At 45.2% G+C, this 18,582-nt stretch overlaps 1 protein-coding gene across 2 annotated transcripts; it reads right to left on the bottom strand.

The window, feature by feature from the left end:
• Nucleotides 1–5: 5 nt before the first annotated feature.
• GPATCH4 (G-patch domain containing 4) lies at nt 6–7,360 on the bottom strand. 2 transcript variants are annotated; one of them, XM_022559501.3, is made up of 8 exons: nt 7,270–7,360; nt 4,659–4,799; nt 4,116–4,189; nt 3,912–4,004; nt 3,725–3,811; nt 2,037–2,128; nt 1,727–1,777; nt 8–1,503 (listed from the first exon to the last, which is right to left on the bottom strand). In XM_022559501.3, exons 2-8 carry the CDS (start codon nt 4,735–4,737, stop codon nt 783–785), a joined length of 1,197 nt encoding a protein of 398 aa, XP_022415209.1. In that variant the 5' UTR covers nt 4,738–4,799; nt 7,270–7,360; the 3' UTR covers nt 8–782. The 2 variants fall into 2 exon arrangements, with proteins under 2 accessions (XP_089769719.1, XP_022415209.1); XM_089913593.1 differs by lacking the exon at nt 4,659–4,799 and having other exon boundaries at nt 6–1,503; nt 7,270–7,356.
• Between the last annotated feature and the right edge of the window lie 11,222 nt (nt 7,361–18,582).

The following is an 18,582-nucleotide window of genomic DNA, read 5'->3' as shown; positions in this document are numbered from 1 at the left end:
CTGGAGATGTGGTGCCCTCTCTCTGGGGGAACAATATGCAAGAGGGGTTGCTATGACATTTGGGGGCAATGACAATTCACTTTCAGATGCTAAAAAAGGCTCCCAAGTGAGGTGTGCTGTCCTTTACACACACACACAATTCTTATCAGGGATGCAGACAGGGAGCTGGGTGAGGTTCTCTGAACTTTCTCCTTCCACTTAACAGCACAGCAAGACTACAGGAAGTTAACAGAAGGAATTTCTTCAGAGGCCTCCAAGGAAACTAACTTGTATTCAGGACCTTCTCAGGCTGAGAATGGAGATGATGGTCAGGACTTATATATAGGCTTGGAGACCAAACTGATGTTTATTCAATTTGGTATAGTTAGAAACTGGCAACCTATGGGCTGAATTTGCATGTCTTTCTTAGCCTTCACAAAATTAAAAAATCAGTACATTTCCCATAAGTCTACATTTTCAACTTCTTTTAGCCAAGATGCCCCTTCAGAGGCTGTCTGCATTCCCGTTCCCATAGCCCCCAGCATCCTTGTCCCTTAGCTGCCCGGGCCTTGCAGGTGCAGGTTCAGCCATCTCTGGGTTAGATGCTGTAAGGGGGACTGTGCCTGCTCCCTCAAGTCAGACACGGCACTACCGCTCTCCTCTCAGCGGACTACTGTTCCAGAGCTGTTTCCTCCTTGGAAGGGACTCCTCACTGAGAGGGTACACAAGACCTGTACCAACTCAGGTCCCTGAGGCTTCAACTCCTGAAGAGGAATCGATCGGGCTGCATCTTGACCTGGCCTTCAGTTTCTCTTCTTTTGTTTCTTCTTTTTTGCTCTCTGGTCAGTGTGGACTCCAGGTCTTTCCTCCTCTGGTTGCTTCTGCCTCTTCTTACCTTTGCCACTTGAGCCCGTGTATGCCTTGCTCTCTGCTGTCCTAGCCCTGCCACCTTCCTCCTCCCCTTCATCCCCTACATGCAAGACGTCCTCCTCCTCCTGATGCCGCTGTCTTTTCTTCTTGCTTCTCCTACTTTTCCGATCACTGCATGATCTGCTTTCTGCTTCTCTGGTACCACCATCTACAACAGCCTCCTCCATGTTCAAGTCTTCTTCCTCACGCTGCCTCCTCTTCTTCTTCCTTTTCCTGAGGGACTGATCAGTTTGTTCTCTGTTTTTCAATTCCCCAAGCCCACTTGTTCCTGTGGTCTCTTCTTCCTCATGCCTTACAGCTGTTCCCTCTCTCTCATCTGTGACACTTTCTTCTTGATGCCGCCTTTTCTTCTTCTTGCTTTTCCTGACACTCTGGTCAGTGTGTTCTGGGTACTCTTCTGCATTCCTTTCAGTTGCCGTGGCCTCTTCCTCCTCTTTCTGCTTCCTTTTCTTTTTCTTTTTTTGTGGGGGCTTGCTCTCAGACTGCAGTTGAGGGACCCCAGGGTCCTGGCCTTTGAGACGAGCCAGGAAGGCCTGCTCCTGGGCCTCTAACCGCGCAAGCTTAGCCTTCATCGTGATCCCAAGACGGGCAGCCCTGAAATAGATGGGGCCCAAGTCAGAGGGAGGGTATTGGGGAAAATAGGCCTAATCTCTGAGACTGCAGGGAAAGTTCGTAAGGGAGGAGCTGCTAGTCTTCAGGCAGCTTCAGAAATGGGCAGAGAATAGGAATCACTTTCTCTGGGGTGAAAAGAGTGGCACAGGGGTGGGCTTGTGATGGGGAGAAAAGAAGGGAGCCCAAGAAGCTAACCGCTACTTACTTGTGTGCTGTTCGCCCCTCACAGGCTTGGAGCATCATCTCATCAGTCAGACTGTTGGGGAAGGGCAGGAATCAGGAGTTACAAACAGATCTGGTGGAAAGGCTTGACCTCTCCTCCCCTCTAAAACATTCCTTCAGCACTGAGTTCCTATTCAGGACCTGGCACTTTTCTAGGTGTAGGGGATACAAAGATGAGTACAACACATTTCCACCCTGATGAAGCCCACAGTCAAGCATTACACTTGGTCCTTTCTTTTGAGATTGGAAGGCATCTCCTCCCACATGCCCCTGGCACTAAAAAGAAGTCTCACATCTTTGGAGGCTTGGACCCCTGGCTGTCGTCATCACTGCAGCTTTCCAAGTCCTTGTCTGGCTTCTCCCCACTTGAAGTCAGTGTGGCCGTCTAGAAGGAGGAATCATGGGGGTGGGCAAGGCCCACTCAGCACCACCACCATTGCTCTTCCCTCCTGGAAAGGGAAGAGCAGTGGTGCCACTGCCACCCTGAACAGCCACTGGCACAAATCTGTCAGCCCCCAACATCGCTCCTTGCAGCCCCACACGAGATGTGCCAAACTGCATACATCAACTTGGGCAGGAGGTGGGCTGCAGTTGGGGGCGGGTGGGGTGGGGGCAGTCCTGGCCTCCCTGGCTCACAGCCAGCTAGTGGGCAGAACAGGAAGGGAGGAAGAAGTGCTCTGGGTCATCAGGTCTTCACAGTGGGACAAGTGCCCCCTGGCGGTCATCCCATGGTGCCAGTAATGTACAATAAAGATGCTACTTTTCATGCCCCCTCCCCCTATACCTATGCACAGTACTTTAACCAGGTTAAGAACCTACTTTGGGCTAAGAGGTTGGGGATAGAGTGGAATAAGGACGAGATGGTTCCAGCCCAGATGGAATCTACATGGTTGAGGGGTAAAGGAATATGGCAGAACATAGAAAATGATGATGAAAGTGTTGTCTGTGCTAGAGGAAGGGTACCCTACTCAGGCTTCAGGGTTTGGGGAATAGTTTCTACAAGGAGCTGAGCCCTGGAAGACAAGAAAAAGGTCAGCAGGTAAAGGGGCAAAGGAAGCAGAATGTCCCAGGCAGAGGGAATAGCATGTGCACAAACTTGAAAGTGAAAAAACATGGTACCTTGAAAAGATTCAGATTCCATCTGGCTAAAGTGTAGAGGTCCTGAGAGGTGGCGAGAGACAGGCTAAGAAAGAAGGCAGGGACAAGGCATGAAGGGCCACGTGAGCCAGTCTGACACATCTGGACCGTGTCATCCGAGGTCAAGGAGGAGCCAGTGACAGAATGAAATGTGTGTTTTTCAGAGAACACGGGATCCTTTGTGGAGGATGAACTAATCGTGGTGGGGACTGAGACTAGAGTGAGGGGTCTAGTTATGAGGCTGTGAAAGAAATGAGGCAGGAGAGGGTGATGGTCTGAACTGGGGCAGAAGACGGCCACAGAGATGAATGGGAAGGATTTGCTAGATAATACATAGAGCCCTTAAGGACATAATAGAGGATCGTTAAACGTTAGCTCCCTTCTATTGGCGGGCTAGAAAAGGGGAGTCTGAACACCTGGGTTCTAGTCCTGTCTGCCATTACTAGCCAACTGTGGGCTCTTCAGCGAGCCACTTTCCCCCCTTTTGGCCACATCTGCAAAATAAGGACAATGGGTCAGATGATCCCGCAGGTCTCCTCTGACTTTTAAGTCCTCTGAATTAGACATCCCCTCCCTGCCCTGCTCTGACAGCTCCTGACTGTGCCCCACCCCCCACTCCCCGTTGCTGCCCCCTCAGCAGATGGCAGGGATCCATTCAACCTGAAGATTTCAATTCTTGCTGAGGGTCTGGGCAGTCTAGCTAAGCAACAGCGAGGTTGGTCACAGGATCCCACTGCTAGGACAGTCCTGAGAATAGGTAGGGCATACAAGGCAATTGTTCAGGCCCCAGGGGAGACCAGGGAAGGAAAAAAGGATGGGCCCTCTCACCCCCAGCCTCTAATACCTTCACAAACTTCTGATACAGCAAGTTGGGCTTGGAAGGATCATGACGGGTGGTCTCCTTAGACAGGCACCTTATCTGTACGCCATCCTGTGGGGGAGTATCCGTGAGCGGGTGACATGCCATGTCTCCCTCACCCCCACATGTCCCAGGCCTTCATGGTTCATGTGCCTACTATTAGAGCTTATACCTGCCCAGTTTTCACTACCAAGCTGGCCGCAGTCTTATTGAAGAGATCATTCCACCAGTAGTTTGTGAACTCTTTGGCAGGGTCGTGTCCCACCTGCCAGAGGAAGAAGTGTGAACTCGGGACCCATCATTCCCCTTCCTCCCCCTATCCTCAAGGCCCTCCTCTCCCATCCACACTGACCTCCCTCAGCCTGCCCAGTCTTACCCCATGAGTGTCCTGCTTCAGCGTTACCCTGAGGGCCTGGGTGATGCCATTCTCCTTCCGGCCCAGGCCTTTGCCTGCAAACACAGTGAATGATTTGGCTTATTCCACTTCTGCCCCAAGCCCTCACAAGGCACACCCAGCACATGCCACTCCTTGCCATTCCACATACCTAACTTTGGGCATGCTCCGTCCATCTTGGAAGCCCTCCCAGTTGCACTCTTTCTAGCACCTCTCCATGCAGTCCTCCCATCTTTGAGCCCAAACTATCTTTCCTTCATAATTCTCTCAGGACACAAGTCGTGTCTCTTCCTCCCCCTCCCAGTCCTCCGAACCACTTCTTTCTCACTATCCACCATCATATTTCTTCCCTTCTTCCCTTTTCTGGAAATGTCAGCAATTTTCTTCTGCAAATTTCCCTTTAAACTAACTTTCCTCCTTCAGTTGAATGGACTACATAGGGGTTAATCCAGGATGATGCCTCTTCCCTGGGCAGAGGGTAGTGAGGGAGTTGGGGAGATGTGAAAAGGGCCCCATGGGAATCACCTCGAGTCCACCCATGCTTTAGCAGCTGCTCCTCAGCAAACTTCATCCCACGACTCTTGACCTCTGGGGTGACGCTCATGGTGAGAAAAGAGTCACTGTCCTCAGGCCCTCACCAGAGAAGAGAAGGGGTCACTATCTTCCCTTTAAGAGGAAAAAAAAGAACGTGCCCAAATCATCCATCAAATCCATCCTGACTGCTCTTGTAAGAATTCTTTCCTGAAGCTGGAGCAGAGACAGAGGAAAGAGGCCTGGTGCTTGGGGAGCTCCCTGTCCGACCACTGAGAGGTCAATGTCAACATGCTGAAGGCCAAGGAAACCTGGTATTAATAATAACACCCAAATGTATGGAGAACTCCCTACATGCCAGGCTGTGCTAAGATTTTACATGGATCATTTTGCGTACTCTTCCCAGCCCGGGAAGATTTCCTGAACTTTACATTCAGGAAAGTATTATATCCCTGTTTTACAAATGAGGAAACTAAAGCCTAAAGAGGTTAGGTGACTTGCTCAAGGTCACACAGCTGATACATGTAGAACTCAAACCCAGGCAGCTTGTCTGCAGAGTCCCCACTCTTTACCACTACCTGATAACATCTCCCACGATTTATTACCACGTAAAAAGAAAGCAAGGAGGTGCTTGTTAACCTGAGTTATAAGACAACAGTACTTAACAGAGCCCATATTCTATACCTGTGCCCCAGCATTTACACTGTCCTCTCAATGTGAAGGCTACATGCCTCTTCCCCACTGTCTTTCAGTCTTGTTGGAGCACCCCTTTTGAAACTGTCCAGCTTAGGAAGGGCGCTCTTATTGAGCATTTAAAGCGTAACAGAGGGGTTACACATATTGCTATACTGTCTCATTTAATCCTGACAGTCCTGTGAGATACACCTTATCCTTATTTTACAAAGGGTTTTTTGCCTGGGGTTACACAGCTGTTAAGAGATGGAGCTGGAATATGAGCTCAGGTTGCCTGACTCCACAGTGGCCCACTTTCTATCACATTCCCAACTACAGTCATCCCTCAGTATCAGCGGGGGATTTGTTCCAGGACCTGCTGTGGATAGCAAAACCCATGGATGCTCAAGTCCCATACTTAGCCTTCTGCATCCCAGGATTCAACTAACCACTGATTATGTAGTACTGTAATATTTATTGAAAAAAATCCACACGTAAGTGGACCCATGCAGTTCAAATCTGTGTTGTTTGTCACAGCTGTAGTTGCATTTGTTTAGAGTTGTTCAGGTGTTCCTCATTTTGGACTCCACAATGGCACTGTCCAACTTATATACCAAATTTGCCTCTGAAACGGTTAAGATGGCTTATTACACAAGACATTCAAAGCTAAGACTATCACTGCTGACTTGAGTCACTAAAGTTAACTTGTACTAAGATCATTTATTACAGGCATTGCAGACCATTTTAAAAGCTGATTAATGGCACTCCTGGAGTAACCCTCTGGCCTCCCCAAGTGACAACTGCAAAGGCTATAACTTTCAGTTGTGTTTAAGAATGTCTAGTGAGTATGCTAATAAAAAACAAAAAGTCAGACACATCGTCACCCCTCCTAAACATTACATATTAGGTTTAACAACGATGACCAGTCTGGTTAGGTATGAAGAGTAGCAAATTTAGGATGAATCACACTTCTGTTCACATTTCTATTGTGAAGGATGATTATTTGAAAACCTAACTGACACCTTGAGAGTCCCAACAGAAAAGCACTGAGTGAAGAAATGGCCCTATCTTGCTTCTTGATAATGCAACAGAAGTAAAATTCAAACACTGAGGCCTTTGAGGCCACCTCAAACCTCTGCTTCTTCTCACAAGTTATTTCTAATCTACTAGCCCCCAGATTTCAATAACAACAACAACCAACACATGCATTTACTCAATGCCAGCCTGCTGCTAATTGCTGCACACACATTATCTCATTTAATCCTCTCAACAACCCTATTAGGAGTTGTTGGGTTTTTTTGTTTTTTTTCTGGTAATTGACAAATGGCCCTGAGAAGTTTAGTTACTTGTCCAAATCAAACAGCTGGCAAGTAGCGGATCCAGGATCTCAGGCATTCCAGAACTGGTGTTCTTAATCACTACATTGCTCAATCTCATAGAGGTTTGTACTTTACGCTGTAAAACCTACCACTGCCTGTCCCTTGTCGCAGTAATTCGAAACTATACGCTCTGGTTTTATTACCCAACCCCGGTGTACTTAATGCAACTCCAAGAATCGAGAATGCGTTCAGTCGTCATTCGTTGAACTGAGTGACATAGATGGTGATTGCTTTAACCGACCTAGAATGGATAACTGGACAGAAGCAACTAGATCCCAGGCTGTGCGCCGCAGTCTTTGTAAACTTATAGCACACTTTCAGGAACTGTTTTCTTTCCAGTCAACCTGAGTTTTCTGGAGAAGGGGCCCTGGGCCACCTTTCTTACAGCGATTCCAAAGAACCGGCAACCCTTTCCCTAGGCCTCCTTCCTCTTGAGGTCTAAACTCCAGCCCTCCTCCCGCAGTTTCACTTGGGTAAAACTACTCTCCTGCTCTCACATTTGCTCCTGAGCCCCGGCTCTGACAGCCACCGTTCGGGGGACTGTAGGCTCTTACCGTTAGTGTAAGGTCCTCTCCGCAGAAACATGTGCCAGACGTGATCTGTGCGCCGCCATCTTCCCGGAAGTGCCGTTTCGGTCGTTCTAGGCTGTCGAAACCATAGAGACGCACGCCGGAACCGAACTCTCGGTCGTCCCCGGAGGAACTGTGTTGTGCACGTTTCAGAAGATCCGGAAAGTGTTCTATTTTCTTCCTCCCTGCCGGTCTGAACGGCCGTGGGACTTCAGTCCTATCCGGCTCTATTGGGATGCCGAGAACAGCTTTGGGTCCGACACTGACTAGTTACAGGCACAAATATGAGGAAGGAAAACTTTAGGGGAAACCATCGAGAGTGGCCTGAGAGATTCGTGGAGGCAGAGAAGGAGGTAGCACCTCTGAGGTGATTTGCGGGGATGAATACTCAGCCTGCAGGGACAGTTATTTATAAAATCCTAGAGATGAGAGGTTTCAGTAGGTTCATCAAACACTTTTTTTTTCTTTCTTTTTTTTGCGGTACGCGGGCCTCTCACTGTTGTAGCCTCTCCCGTTGCGGAGCACAGGCTCCAGACGCGCAGGCTCAGCGGCCATGGCTCACGGGCCCAGCCGCTCCGCGGCATGTGGGATCCTCCCGGACCGGGGCACGAACCCGTGTCGCCTGCATCGGCAGGCGGACTCTCAACCACTGCGCCACCAGGGAAGCCCATCAAACACTTTTTGACTCACCACGCTGTGCCAAGACCTGCCCCTTCTGGTACTGGTGATACAAAGATGCATAAGAGAGAGCCCTGACTTCGGGGTGCACCTAGTCTAGCCCAGGGAAAATCGGGACCTCGAGTGGGACTGGAGAGAGAGGGAGGATCCCAGAATCCATGCCAGGTTGAGGAGTTTGGACTTGCCTTTTAAGTATTAGGGTCCATTGAGCAGGGGAGGGAAAGAACATATTGCAAACAAATCAACAAGAGAGGTTGCACGGGCTCTCATCCCCACAAACTGTTCCTAGGCTTCACTGAGCCACCCAAGAACTAAAACCTGAAAAAAAAAAAAAAAATCCCTTGTTTGCGTCCCTGTATCAGGATTTACGGTAACTTAGAGGCCAACCCACCCCCACCCCCACCTCCACCCCCAAGGAACTTCAAAAAGAAAAACTGCTGTTTCATAGTAAAGTTTTGTCATAATTGCTCAGTATGTCATACTCCCTCATCCCCATATGATTTCTTTTTTTACATAAAATTAATTTTACTTTTACAATATGCTACCTGGGAAGGAAAAATAAAGGGGGAATTCCCTGGCGGTCCAGCGGTTAGGACTCCGCGCTTTCATTGCCAGGGATCCGGTTCGATCCCTGGTCGGGGAACTAGGATGCAGCAAGCCAGAGCAGTGCGGCAAAAAAAAAAAAGAGAGAGAGAGAGAGAAAATTCCATAGATAGGTCTTCGGTTTCCACCATTTTCCCACTCCATCTCCCCTATCTATCTACCTATCTATCTAATATATTATACTGTGGGCATAAAAGAGGTTTGGAAACTCCTGAATAGGGCAACCTCAAGGGCCCTTTCCAGCTTGCAACTTCTGTGTGGCATACTTTGCCAGCCACTCCAAAAACCTAATGGCCATAATTCCTTGACTCAAGATTCTTCCTCTGGCCTAGGACCTTGAACTCCTGTTCTGCCTGACTCACTCATTTGATAAACATTTATTAAGGGTATTCTGTAGGCCAAGGGCTAGGGGTCCAGCCCTTGTCCTGTTGGACCTCACCGTCTCGTGGGAGTGTAACAAGTTACCAGGCATTTATATGAGTGAGTGATGAGAGCTGTGGCAAGGTCAGGACACAGTGCCACAGGGGTAAGAGGAGAAGCCAGGGTCCCTGAGGGCTTCCTGAAGGAGTCTCTCCCAGCCTGTAAGCCTGTCCCTGGGGGCTATGTGGGACTGCAAAAGAAGAAATGGGCCTCCAGGAGTTCCACGTTTCATGGGGTCTCACACTCCTCACAAGAGTTGTGAGAAATAAAATCCATTGTAAGAACAAGAATACATGGCTATTATAAAGTGAGCTGAGGGTCTTTCTACGCCGCCATCTTGGCTGCTCTCAGTTCTGCATGCTGGGAAGTCCAAGATCAAGGGACTGGGACAATCACCTTCTGGTGAGGTCCCTCTTCCTGATTCATATCCGGCACTTTCTTGCTGTGTTCTCTCGTGGGGGAAGGGGCCATGACTACTTATAAGGAAATAATCTAAAATGCAGACATAGCAAGATCAATAGAAATATTTATTACAGGAATATTTATAAAATGGAAAAATTGTAAAGAACCTAAATATCCCACAACAGGAGAATTGCTAAATAAATTATAGTGTAACCGTACAATGCACTAACATGTAGCTTTAAAAGGAGTCTTAATAACTTGGGGGAAATGTCTAGGATATGATTGAAATGAAAAAAGCAGGTACAAACTGGTTCCTGCATAGTAAGAGCCCATCTATGTTAAAAATACATAGGCAGGGCTTCCCTGGTGGCGCAGTGGCTGAGAGTCCGCCTGCTAATGCAGAGGACACGGGTTCGTGCCCCGGTCCGGGAAGATCCCACATGCCGCGGAGCAGCTGGGCCCGTGAGCCATGGCCGCTGAGCCTGCGCGTCCGCGGCCTGTGCTCCGCGGCGGGAGAGGCCACAACAGTGAGAGGCCTGCGTACCGCAAAAAAAAAAAAAAAAAAAAAAATTCATAGGCAATGGCCTCAAAAGGAATAAAGCACTTAGGAATTTAACACAATATAACAGAAGAAGAGCAAGAGTTGTACACTGAAAATTACAAAATGTCATTGAAAGAAACTAAAGAAGAGCTACGTAAATGGAAAGATACATGTGTTCATGGGTTGGAAGACTTAAGAAGATCACAATAATCTCCAAATTGGTCTACAGATTCAACGCAATCTCTATCAAAATCCTAGCTGGCTTTTTTTGCATAAGTTGACAAGCTGATTTGGAAATTCAAATGGTAATGCAAGGAGTCCTTTTTCTCGAAAAAGAACAAAATTGAACGACTAACACTTCTCAATTTCCAAACTTACCACAAAGCTATAGTAATCAAGACTGTGGTTCTGGCATAGGCTAGATATAAAATCAATAGAATAGAAATGAGAGTCCAGAAATAAACCCAGACATTTATGGGCAATTAATTTTCAACAAGAATGCCAAGACAATGCAATGAGGAGAGAATAGTCTTTTCAACAAATTATGCTAAGACAACTGGATAGCCACATGCAAAAAAAAAAAAAAAAATGAAGTTGGACCCCTACCTCGCATCATATGCAAAAATTAACTCAAGATGAATCAAAAACCTAAATGTAAGAGCAAAACCTCTAAAGCTCTTAAAAGAAAACATAGATGTAAACTTTCATAACCTTGGATTAAACAATTGTTTATTAGCTATGAGTCCAAATGTACAAGCAACCAAAGGAAAAAAACATAAATTGGGCTTCATCAAAATTAAAACGTTTGTGCTCCAAAGGACACCATCAAGAAGTAAAAAGAGGGACTTCCCCGGTGGCACAGTGCTTAAGAGTCTGCCTGCCAATGCAGAGGACATGGGTTCGAGCCCTGGTCTGGGAGGATCCCACATGCCACGGAGCAACTAAGCCTGTGCGCCACAACTACTGAGCCTGTGCTCTAGAGCCCAAGAGCCACAACTACTGAAGCCCGCGTGCCTAGAGCCTGTGCACCGAAACAAAGAAAAGCCACTGCAATGAGAAGCTCGCGCACCGCAACGAAGAGTAGCCCCCGCTCGCCGCAACTAGAGAAAGCCCGTGTGCAGCAACGAAGACTCAACGCAGCCAAAGATAAATAAATTTATTTAAAAAAAAAAAAGAAGTAAAAAGACAATTACAGAATGGAAGAAAATATTTGCAATCATATTTCTGGTAAGGTTCTAATATCCAAAAAATACATGAAGAACTCTTACAGGGGCTTCCCTGGTGGCGCAGTGGTTGAGAGCCCGCCTGCCGATGCAGGGGACACGGGTTCGTGCCCCGGTCCGGGAAGATCCCACACGCCGCGCAACGGCTGGGCCCATGAGCCATGGCTGCGGAGCAACGGGAGAGGCCACAACAGTGAGAGGCCCACATACTGCAAAAAAAAAAAAAAAAAAAAAAAAGAATCCGCCAAGCAACTAAGCCCATGCACCACACCTGCTGAACCTGCACTCTAGACCCCGTGAGCCACAACTACTGAAGCCTGCGCACCTAGAGCCCGTGCTCCGCAGCAAAAGCCACCACAATGAGAAGCCCACGCACCGCAACGAAGAGTAGCCCCCGTTCACCGCAGCTAGAGAAAGCCCTTGCGCAGCAACAAAGACCCAATGCAGTCAAATATAAATAAATAAATAAATAAAATTTAAAAAAAGAACACTTACAACTCAATAATAAAAAGACAACACAGGGCTTCCCTGGTGGCGCAGTGGTTGGGAGTCCGCCTGCCGATGCAGGGGACACGGGTTCGTGCCCCGGTCCGGGAAGATCCCACATGCCGCAGAGCGGCTGGGCCCGTGGGCCATGGCCGCTGAGCCTGCGCAACCCGAGCCTGTGCTCCGCAACGGGAGAGGCCACAAGAGTGTGAGGCCCGCGTACTGCAAAAAAAAAGACAACACAATTTTAAAATGGGTAAAAGATTTGGATTGACATTTCTCCAAAGAAGATATACAAATGGCTAATAAGCACATGAAAAGATGCCCAACATCATTAGTCATCAGGGAGATGCAAGTGAAAACCACAATACAATATCATTCCACACCTTCTAGGATAACTATTATTTAAAAAATGAGCAATAACAAGTGTTGGTGAGGATGTGGAGAAATGAGAACCCTCATACATTGCTGGTGGGAAGGTAAAATAGTGCGGCTGCCTTGGAAAACAGTATGAAAAATTCCTCAGAAAGTTAAGCATAGAATTACTATATGAACCAACAATTCCACTCCTAGGTGTATACCCAAGAGAATTGAAAATATATGTCTATACAAAAACTTGTACACAAAATTTCATAGAAGCACTATGTATAGTAATAGCTAAAAAGTGGAAACAATCCAAGTGTCCATCAGCTAATGAATGGATAAACAAAACATGGTAGATCCACAATGGAATATGATTAGGTCATCAGAGGAAATGTGGTATTGATACATTCTACAACATGGATAAACTCTGAAAATATGTTAAGTGAAAGAAACCAGACACAAAAGGCCACATACTGTATGATTCTATTTATGTGCAATGTCCAGAGTAGGCAAATCCATTGACATAGTTCAGTTGGGAAGAGAAAAATGGAGAGTGGCTACTAATGGGTGGGTGGAGGGTTTCTTTTTGAGTTGATGACATGTTCTGGAATCAGTGGTGTTGATTAAACTTGTGAACATACTAATACCCACTGAATTGTACACTTTAAAAGGGTGAATTTTATGGTAGGTGAATTATATCTCAAAAAAACCAAAAGAACAAAAAACCACAGGCACAGTAAAAGAACAAGAGAACACTAACATGTTACAGGCAGTCATTCTGAGATGAAGGAATTATGAGTAAGTGCATACCCTTCTTTATACATTTTCTCTGAATTTTAGTTTTTTCTACAATTAACATACTTTGTCAGGAAAAATAACTTTAAAACAGCAAATGAATACAAATCAGAGTTCCTCAGTGCTGAGGAACTTGGTGCAGAAATGAGGAGAAATATGACTGGCAACAGGGAGACCTTCAGGAGGAGGTGAATGTGGCACTAAGATGACCAACTCTTTTTTTTTTAACTTTGTTTTTAATACATTTATTTATTATTTATTTTTGGCTGCGTTGGGTCTTTGTTGCTGTGCACGGGCTTTCTCTAGTTGCGGCAAGTGGGGGCTACTGTTCGTTGCAGTGCTCGGTCTTCTCATTGTGGTGGCTTCTCTTGTTGTGGAGCACGGGCTCTAGGCGCGCTGGCTTCAGTAGTTGTGGCATAGGGGCTCAGTAGTTGTGGCTTGTGGGCTCTAGAGCTCAGGCTCCGTACTTGTGGCACACGGGCTTAGTTGCTCTGCAGCATGTGGGATCTTCCCGCACCAAGGCTCAAACCCGTGTCCCCTGCAGGCGGATTCTTTACCACTGCACCACCAGGGAAGTCCGAGATGACCAACTCTTGAATTCCTTTCTAAATTTCTGGAGCAGAATGAAATCCTAAAAATTAGGTACTGGGTTATCTTTCTATACTCTAAGTCCACACACAGTGTCATAAAAATCATACTACGCTAACAAATCCCTCTGGTGCATAAACTTGTGTAACATTTTCCTCCACCTCTTCTCAGTTGTTTGTTCATGTATTTATTCTATTACTGAAATCTGAGAATGAGAGAAGAGAAAAGAGCTTGTGGTTGCAACTTTGTTTTTTGTTTGTTTGCCACACCATGTGGCATGCGGGATCTTAGTTCCCTGACCAGGGATCCATCCCATGTCCCCTGCAGTGGAAGCATGGAATCTTAACCACTGGGCCACCAGGGAAGTACCAAATGTTGGGATTTTTGAAAGCTTATATCACAAATATTGGCAATGTTTACCTAATATAATGTTATTTTTCTTTCTGTTGGGAAAAAAAAAAAGGTGCGCCTATGTGTCTTAGGGTTTTTTCTTAGACTGATATTATTTCTTAATCCTCAGGCCTAGGCAGTTTGTAATTTTCCTACTTCATTAACTATTTAAGTTCATAACAACAAAAATATTACAATCCCTTGTGCAGAGTGCTTTGCTATTTAAAAATAGTGGGTTTTGGGGACTTCCCTGGTGGTCCAATGGCTAAGACTCCGTGCTCCCAATGCAGGGGGCCCGAATTCGACCCCTGGTCAGGGAACTAGATCCCACATGTACGCTGCAACTAAGAAGTTGGTATGTTTAAAAAAAAACAAAACAAACAAACAAACAAACAAAAATTACCTCAAACATTTTTAAAAAGTTTAATTGAAAAAAAAAAAAAGAAGTCGGTATGCTGACAACAAAGATCCCGCGTGCCACAAATAAGACCCGGAGCAGCCTAAATGAATAAAAATGACTCAAAAAAATTAAAATAGTGGGTTTTATTTAAAACAGTGGTTCACAGTTTAAAATATCATTTTCACAAACATCATTTTATTTGATTCTCAGCCTAATCCCAAATTGTATATAATCTTCCCTATTTGTAGGTAAGTAACCTGAGGGCCATCAGCACAGAAAACCGAAATGAAATGGTCTCAGCCACAGACGGCTGTTCTTTGATGCAATCTGGTGTGGGTTTCTGCTTAACAAACCCTTTGAAGCATCATTGCCATCTGCCCCTTGGTACCACGCTTCTCTCCAGTTTGGGTCAAGACCTGTCTCTGAGCTCTGCATCCCTGTCCCTCTAGTTCTTTTCTCTGTCTTTCCCTGGCCTCAGTGTGTCCTTCTGTGAAGGGGCTTGGAAACCCCAGTGTGTGTACATGCTGGTTGTGGTGGTGGGGTGGTGAGAATGGATGAGGGACGGAACTGCCAAAGGGGCCCTCTTTCCTTTGTAGTGCTTGCTGCCACTTCTAGAGTCAGCCTAGAGAAGTGAAGTTTTCAAGGCAGCAGACATTTCCAGTTGGCTTGTTTTTTATATTTAAAAAAATAAAATACTTCCAGGGACTTCCCTGGTGGTCCAGTGGTTAAGAATCGGTCTTGCAACGCAGGGGACGCCGGTTCCAGCCCTGGTGGGGGAGCTAAGATCCCACATGCCCAGGGCAACTAAGCTAGGCGCCGCAACTAGAGAGCCCACATGCCCCAACTACAGAGCCCACGCGCTGTGGAGCCCTCGTGCCACAACTAGAGAAGCCCGCGCACCGCAATGAAGAGCCCGCGCACCACAGTGAAAGATCCCGCGTGCCACAACTAAGACCTCATACAGCCAATCGATCAATCAATATTTTTTAATGAAATATTTCCAGATACATCAGTAAAAATGCCATGGAAAAATTTCTGAACGGGGACAGTATGAAAGACACCAATATGAGTGGAAGTAGAGGTGGGAAAAAGGACCCTGCTGGAAAGAAAAGCAGCAGGGTATCCCACCTCATTCTTTCTCTTGGCACTGCTGCCACAAATACGAAGGAAAACGCTTTGAGATATTGGGACTCTCTCCCTCTGAACTGAAGCTTAGCTCAGCCTTGTCAAAGCGAGTCTGAAGGGCGCTCTGAGTCTGGAGGACGCCCCCAAAACTTTCAGGTCTCTGCTATAGCATTCCCATCTCTGAACATCGTCCGCAGTAAACAAGCGGTGATCCTCCAGCAGTGCCCAGGACTCGAGCTGTATGCGGAGCCCAGCACTCTGCAGGGCCCGTCAGCGCCGGTAACGCCGCCTTCTTGAGCCACCTGCTGGCTATCAGATGTATTGCATATTAAATCATGAAAAAAATCATACACATAATGAATACATAAATGCCTTGAAAGTTTGGAAGGACAGACAACAAAATGTTAAAAGTTATTTTCTCTGTGTGGTAGGATTAAGTTTCATTTTTAAAAAATACTTGCTTATTTATTTGGTTGCGCTGGATCTTTAGCTGCGGCTCTTGGGCTCCTTAGTTGCGGCAGGTAAACTCTTAGTTGCGGCATGCATGTGGGATCTCGTTCCCTGACCAGGGATCAAACCCGGGCTCCTTTCATTGAGAGCGTGGAGTCTTAACCACTGAGCCACCAGGGAAGTCCTGCGATTTTCATTTTTTAATGTTTTTATGTTTGTTAAACTGTCTACAATTAAATGTATCATTGAGGAATCAGTTTTTAAGAAAGCAATAAAAGTTGCCCTCCAATTTAAAAATTATTATTCTATGACTCATTCTGGCTTCATTTTTACATCTAAATGTTTGAGCTTCCAGGAATTTATTTAGTTTAAGGAATGAATTATGGATCATATTTTTTTCCCAAGATGGCTAACTTGTTGTCCAACCTCTAGCAGTCTCCAACAGTAGACATCTCGTTAAATAAATTATGCTACAGCCACCCACTGGAATGCTATGCAGACATGGAAAAGAATGAAGAAGCTTTATGTCATGTGCTGATAGGACTGATGTTCACAACATATTATTAGGTTAAAAAAAAAAGTAGGGAGCAGTTTGTATATGATCCTAATTAGATTAAAAAATAGAATATATGCATGATGCATGTTTCTATTTATGTGAATTCTTGTAGATTCTTAAAACCTTTGTGGGCACGTACAGAAGAAACTTAACAATGGTTTAATTGTTCCAGGAGGAAGTAAGAAGAAGGAAGGAAGAAAGAAAGGAAGGATTTTACTTTTCATTTTATCCCTTTGTTAGTGGTTTAATTCTTTTTCATTATGTTCATGTATTAATTTTGTTATGTTTTGTGATAAATAAAAATAAGTGGGACATTGATTTGTATGTGTTTATGGTTTTTAAAAATCACGTGATCCCTTAGGATCAATCAGTCAGTATCTGTGTTTTGATTGATTCTGTTCCCTTTGACACTTCTTCCCCTCACCAACAGTAAGGGCTAAAATATATTGAGTGCATTCTATGAGTCAGGCACAGTTCTAATTACTGATGTCATTATCCTCATTTTCAGAGGAAAACAATGAAGTAAAGAGAAGGCTAATGTTATCCAGTTAGTAGGTTGCCTGAGATTTATCTCCAGGCGCTCAAATTCCAGAGCCTGTGGAACTTAGCCATTATGCCCTGCCCTTTGGTTAAGCTTGCAGAAATTAAAGAAAGAAAGAAAATGTCAAATTTATTTATTTATTCAGTAAACATTTTCTGAATGCTAGTATATGCCAGGTGAGAAAACTGTTAAATTGTTTCTTGGGAGGCTTCCTTGAGGAAGAACAATGGATGCAATTTAAAGTCTCTGAAGTAGCTAATGAAATTGAGTTGCTGTAACAATGGTGGCCCATTGGAGCAGCAGCCTTCGTAGCCTTAACTACAAGAAGGCACTGTAGAGGACTCTTGCTGAGAATGGCCACTTCCTCCTAGTGCCCTTGCTGGTCCTCTGCGGGCTGGAGATACAAAGTATCCTCCCCTCAAGGAGGTTCAGTCTCTCAGGGCACTCATGTGTTAGTTCTACAAGTGGATCTGCTATTCCAGGGAAGCAGAAAGCACTAGGATGTTGCTTTCAACATAGGGAAGTTGAGAAGTGGAAAAACAATTCTCAAAGTTATTTTTTAACTCACGTCAAAGATTTATTTAACTCATTAATGGCAGAACTAGGAGAAAGACAAAGGAGCTGCTTTGAAGAGCATTTGAGAAACAGGGATTTATATAGTCAGTAAAAAAAGGAATGCCGAAATAAGATTGCTAATTTAGATATGACTGGTCAAGTTTCCAGGACAATAAAACCAAAACACCTTTGTGGTTAACTTCTCTGTTGGGCAATAAAACCCTATCATTTTATCAACTTCTCCAAGTTAACCACTAACCATACAGACTGTAAGTGTTTCATCTTTTTTTGGTTGTAGATTATTTATCAAATATACTATAACAACAAAGTTACATTCTCCAGGAGAGTCAGTTGAGTGTCAAGCAAGCTTTTAGACAATGCTCTAGAGCGACACCAAACCAAACCAAACCAACCCCCCCCCAAAAACAAAACGCCCAACAACCAACAAAAAAAAGCAATTCTCATTTTACCTTTTCTAAGTTTGGAGGAATTATTCTTCCACAGAAGGGAAGAACTCATCTAGCTTCGGAGATGAGCTCCCTGGGTTACTCACTAACAATTAACTTTCTCTAGACATCAGTTTCTTTGTCCATAAAATGGGAATGTTAATACTGTGAGAGTATTTATGTTTCCCATGTGAGAGAATGTAGAGCTATAAGTTAGGGCTCACTTTTTAAAATTATTCACATTCTGGCCTGAGAATGGTTGATTAATACTTGCAAATCTTCTTATTTCTGGGCTTAACTTTGACTAATGTGAGACTGGGAGTGAGAGTCTGTACAAAGTAAAGTCAGATCCAACTTAGACTGCCCTGAACGAGAACAGAAGCAGGGATTTGAGAGAGCAAGCCTTGAGGCCTGGGAGTGTGAGAAGGGCTGATAAAATGAGGACTCGGGAATCTCAAGGTATTTGCAGAGGTAGATGAACAAAAACACAATTTTATCTTTTAAAATTGATTTTATTGAAGTATAGTTGATTTGCTGTGCTGTGTTAGTTTCTGCTGTACAGCAAAGTGATTCAGTTATACATATATATGCATTCTTTTTCATATTTTTATATGGTTTATCACAGGATATTGAATATAGTTCCCTGTGCTAGACAGTAGGACCTTGCTGTTTATCCATCCTATATATAATAGTTTGCATCTGCTAATCCTAAACTCCCAATCCTTCTCTCCCCAAC

The sequence above is a fragment of the Delphinapterus leucas genome, chromosome 1, assembly GCF_059928025.1.
Source record: "Delphinapterus leucas isolate spDelLeu-1000000601 "Yukka" chromosome 1, BTC_Dleu_Yukka2, whole genome shotgun sequence".
NCBI classification, from domain to species: domain Eukaryota; kingdom Metazoa; phylum Chordata; class Mammalia; order Artiodactyla; family Monodontidae; genus Delphinapterus; species Delphinapterus leucas.
The sequence above is the reverse complement of the archived record's forward strand: the minus strand, read 5'-3'. Positions and strand labels throughout refer to the sequence as shown.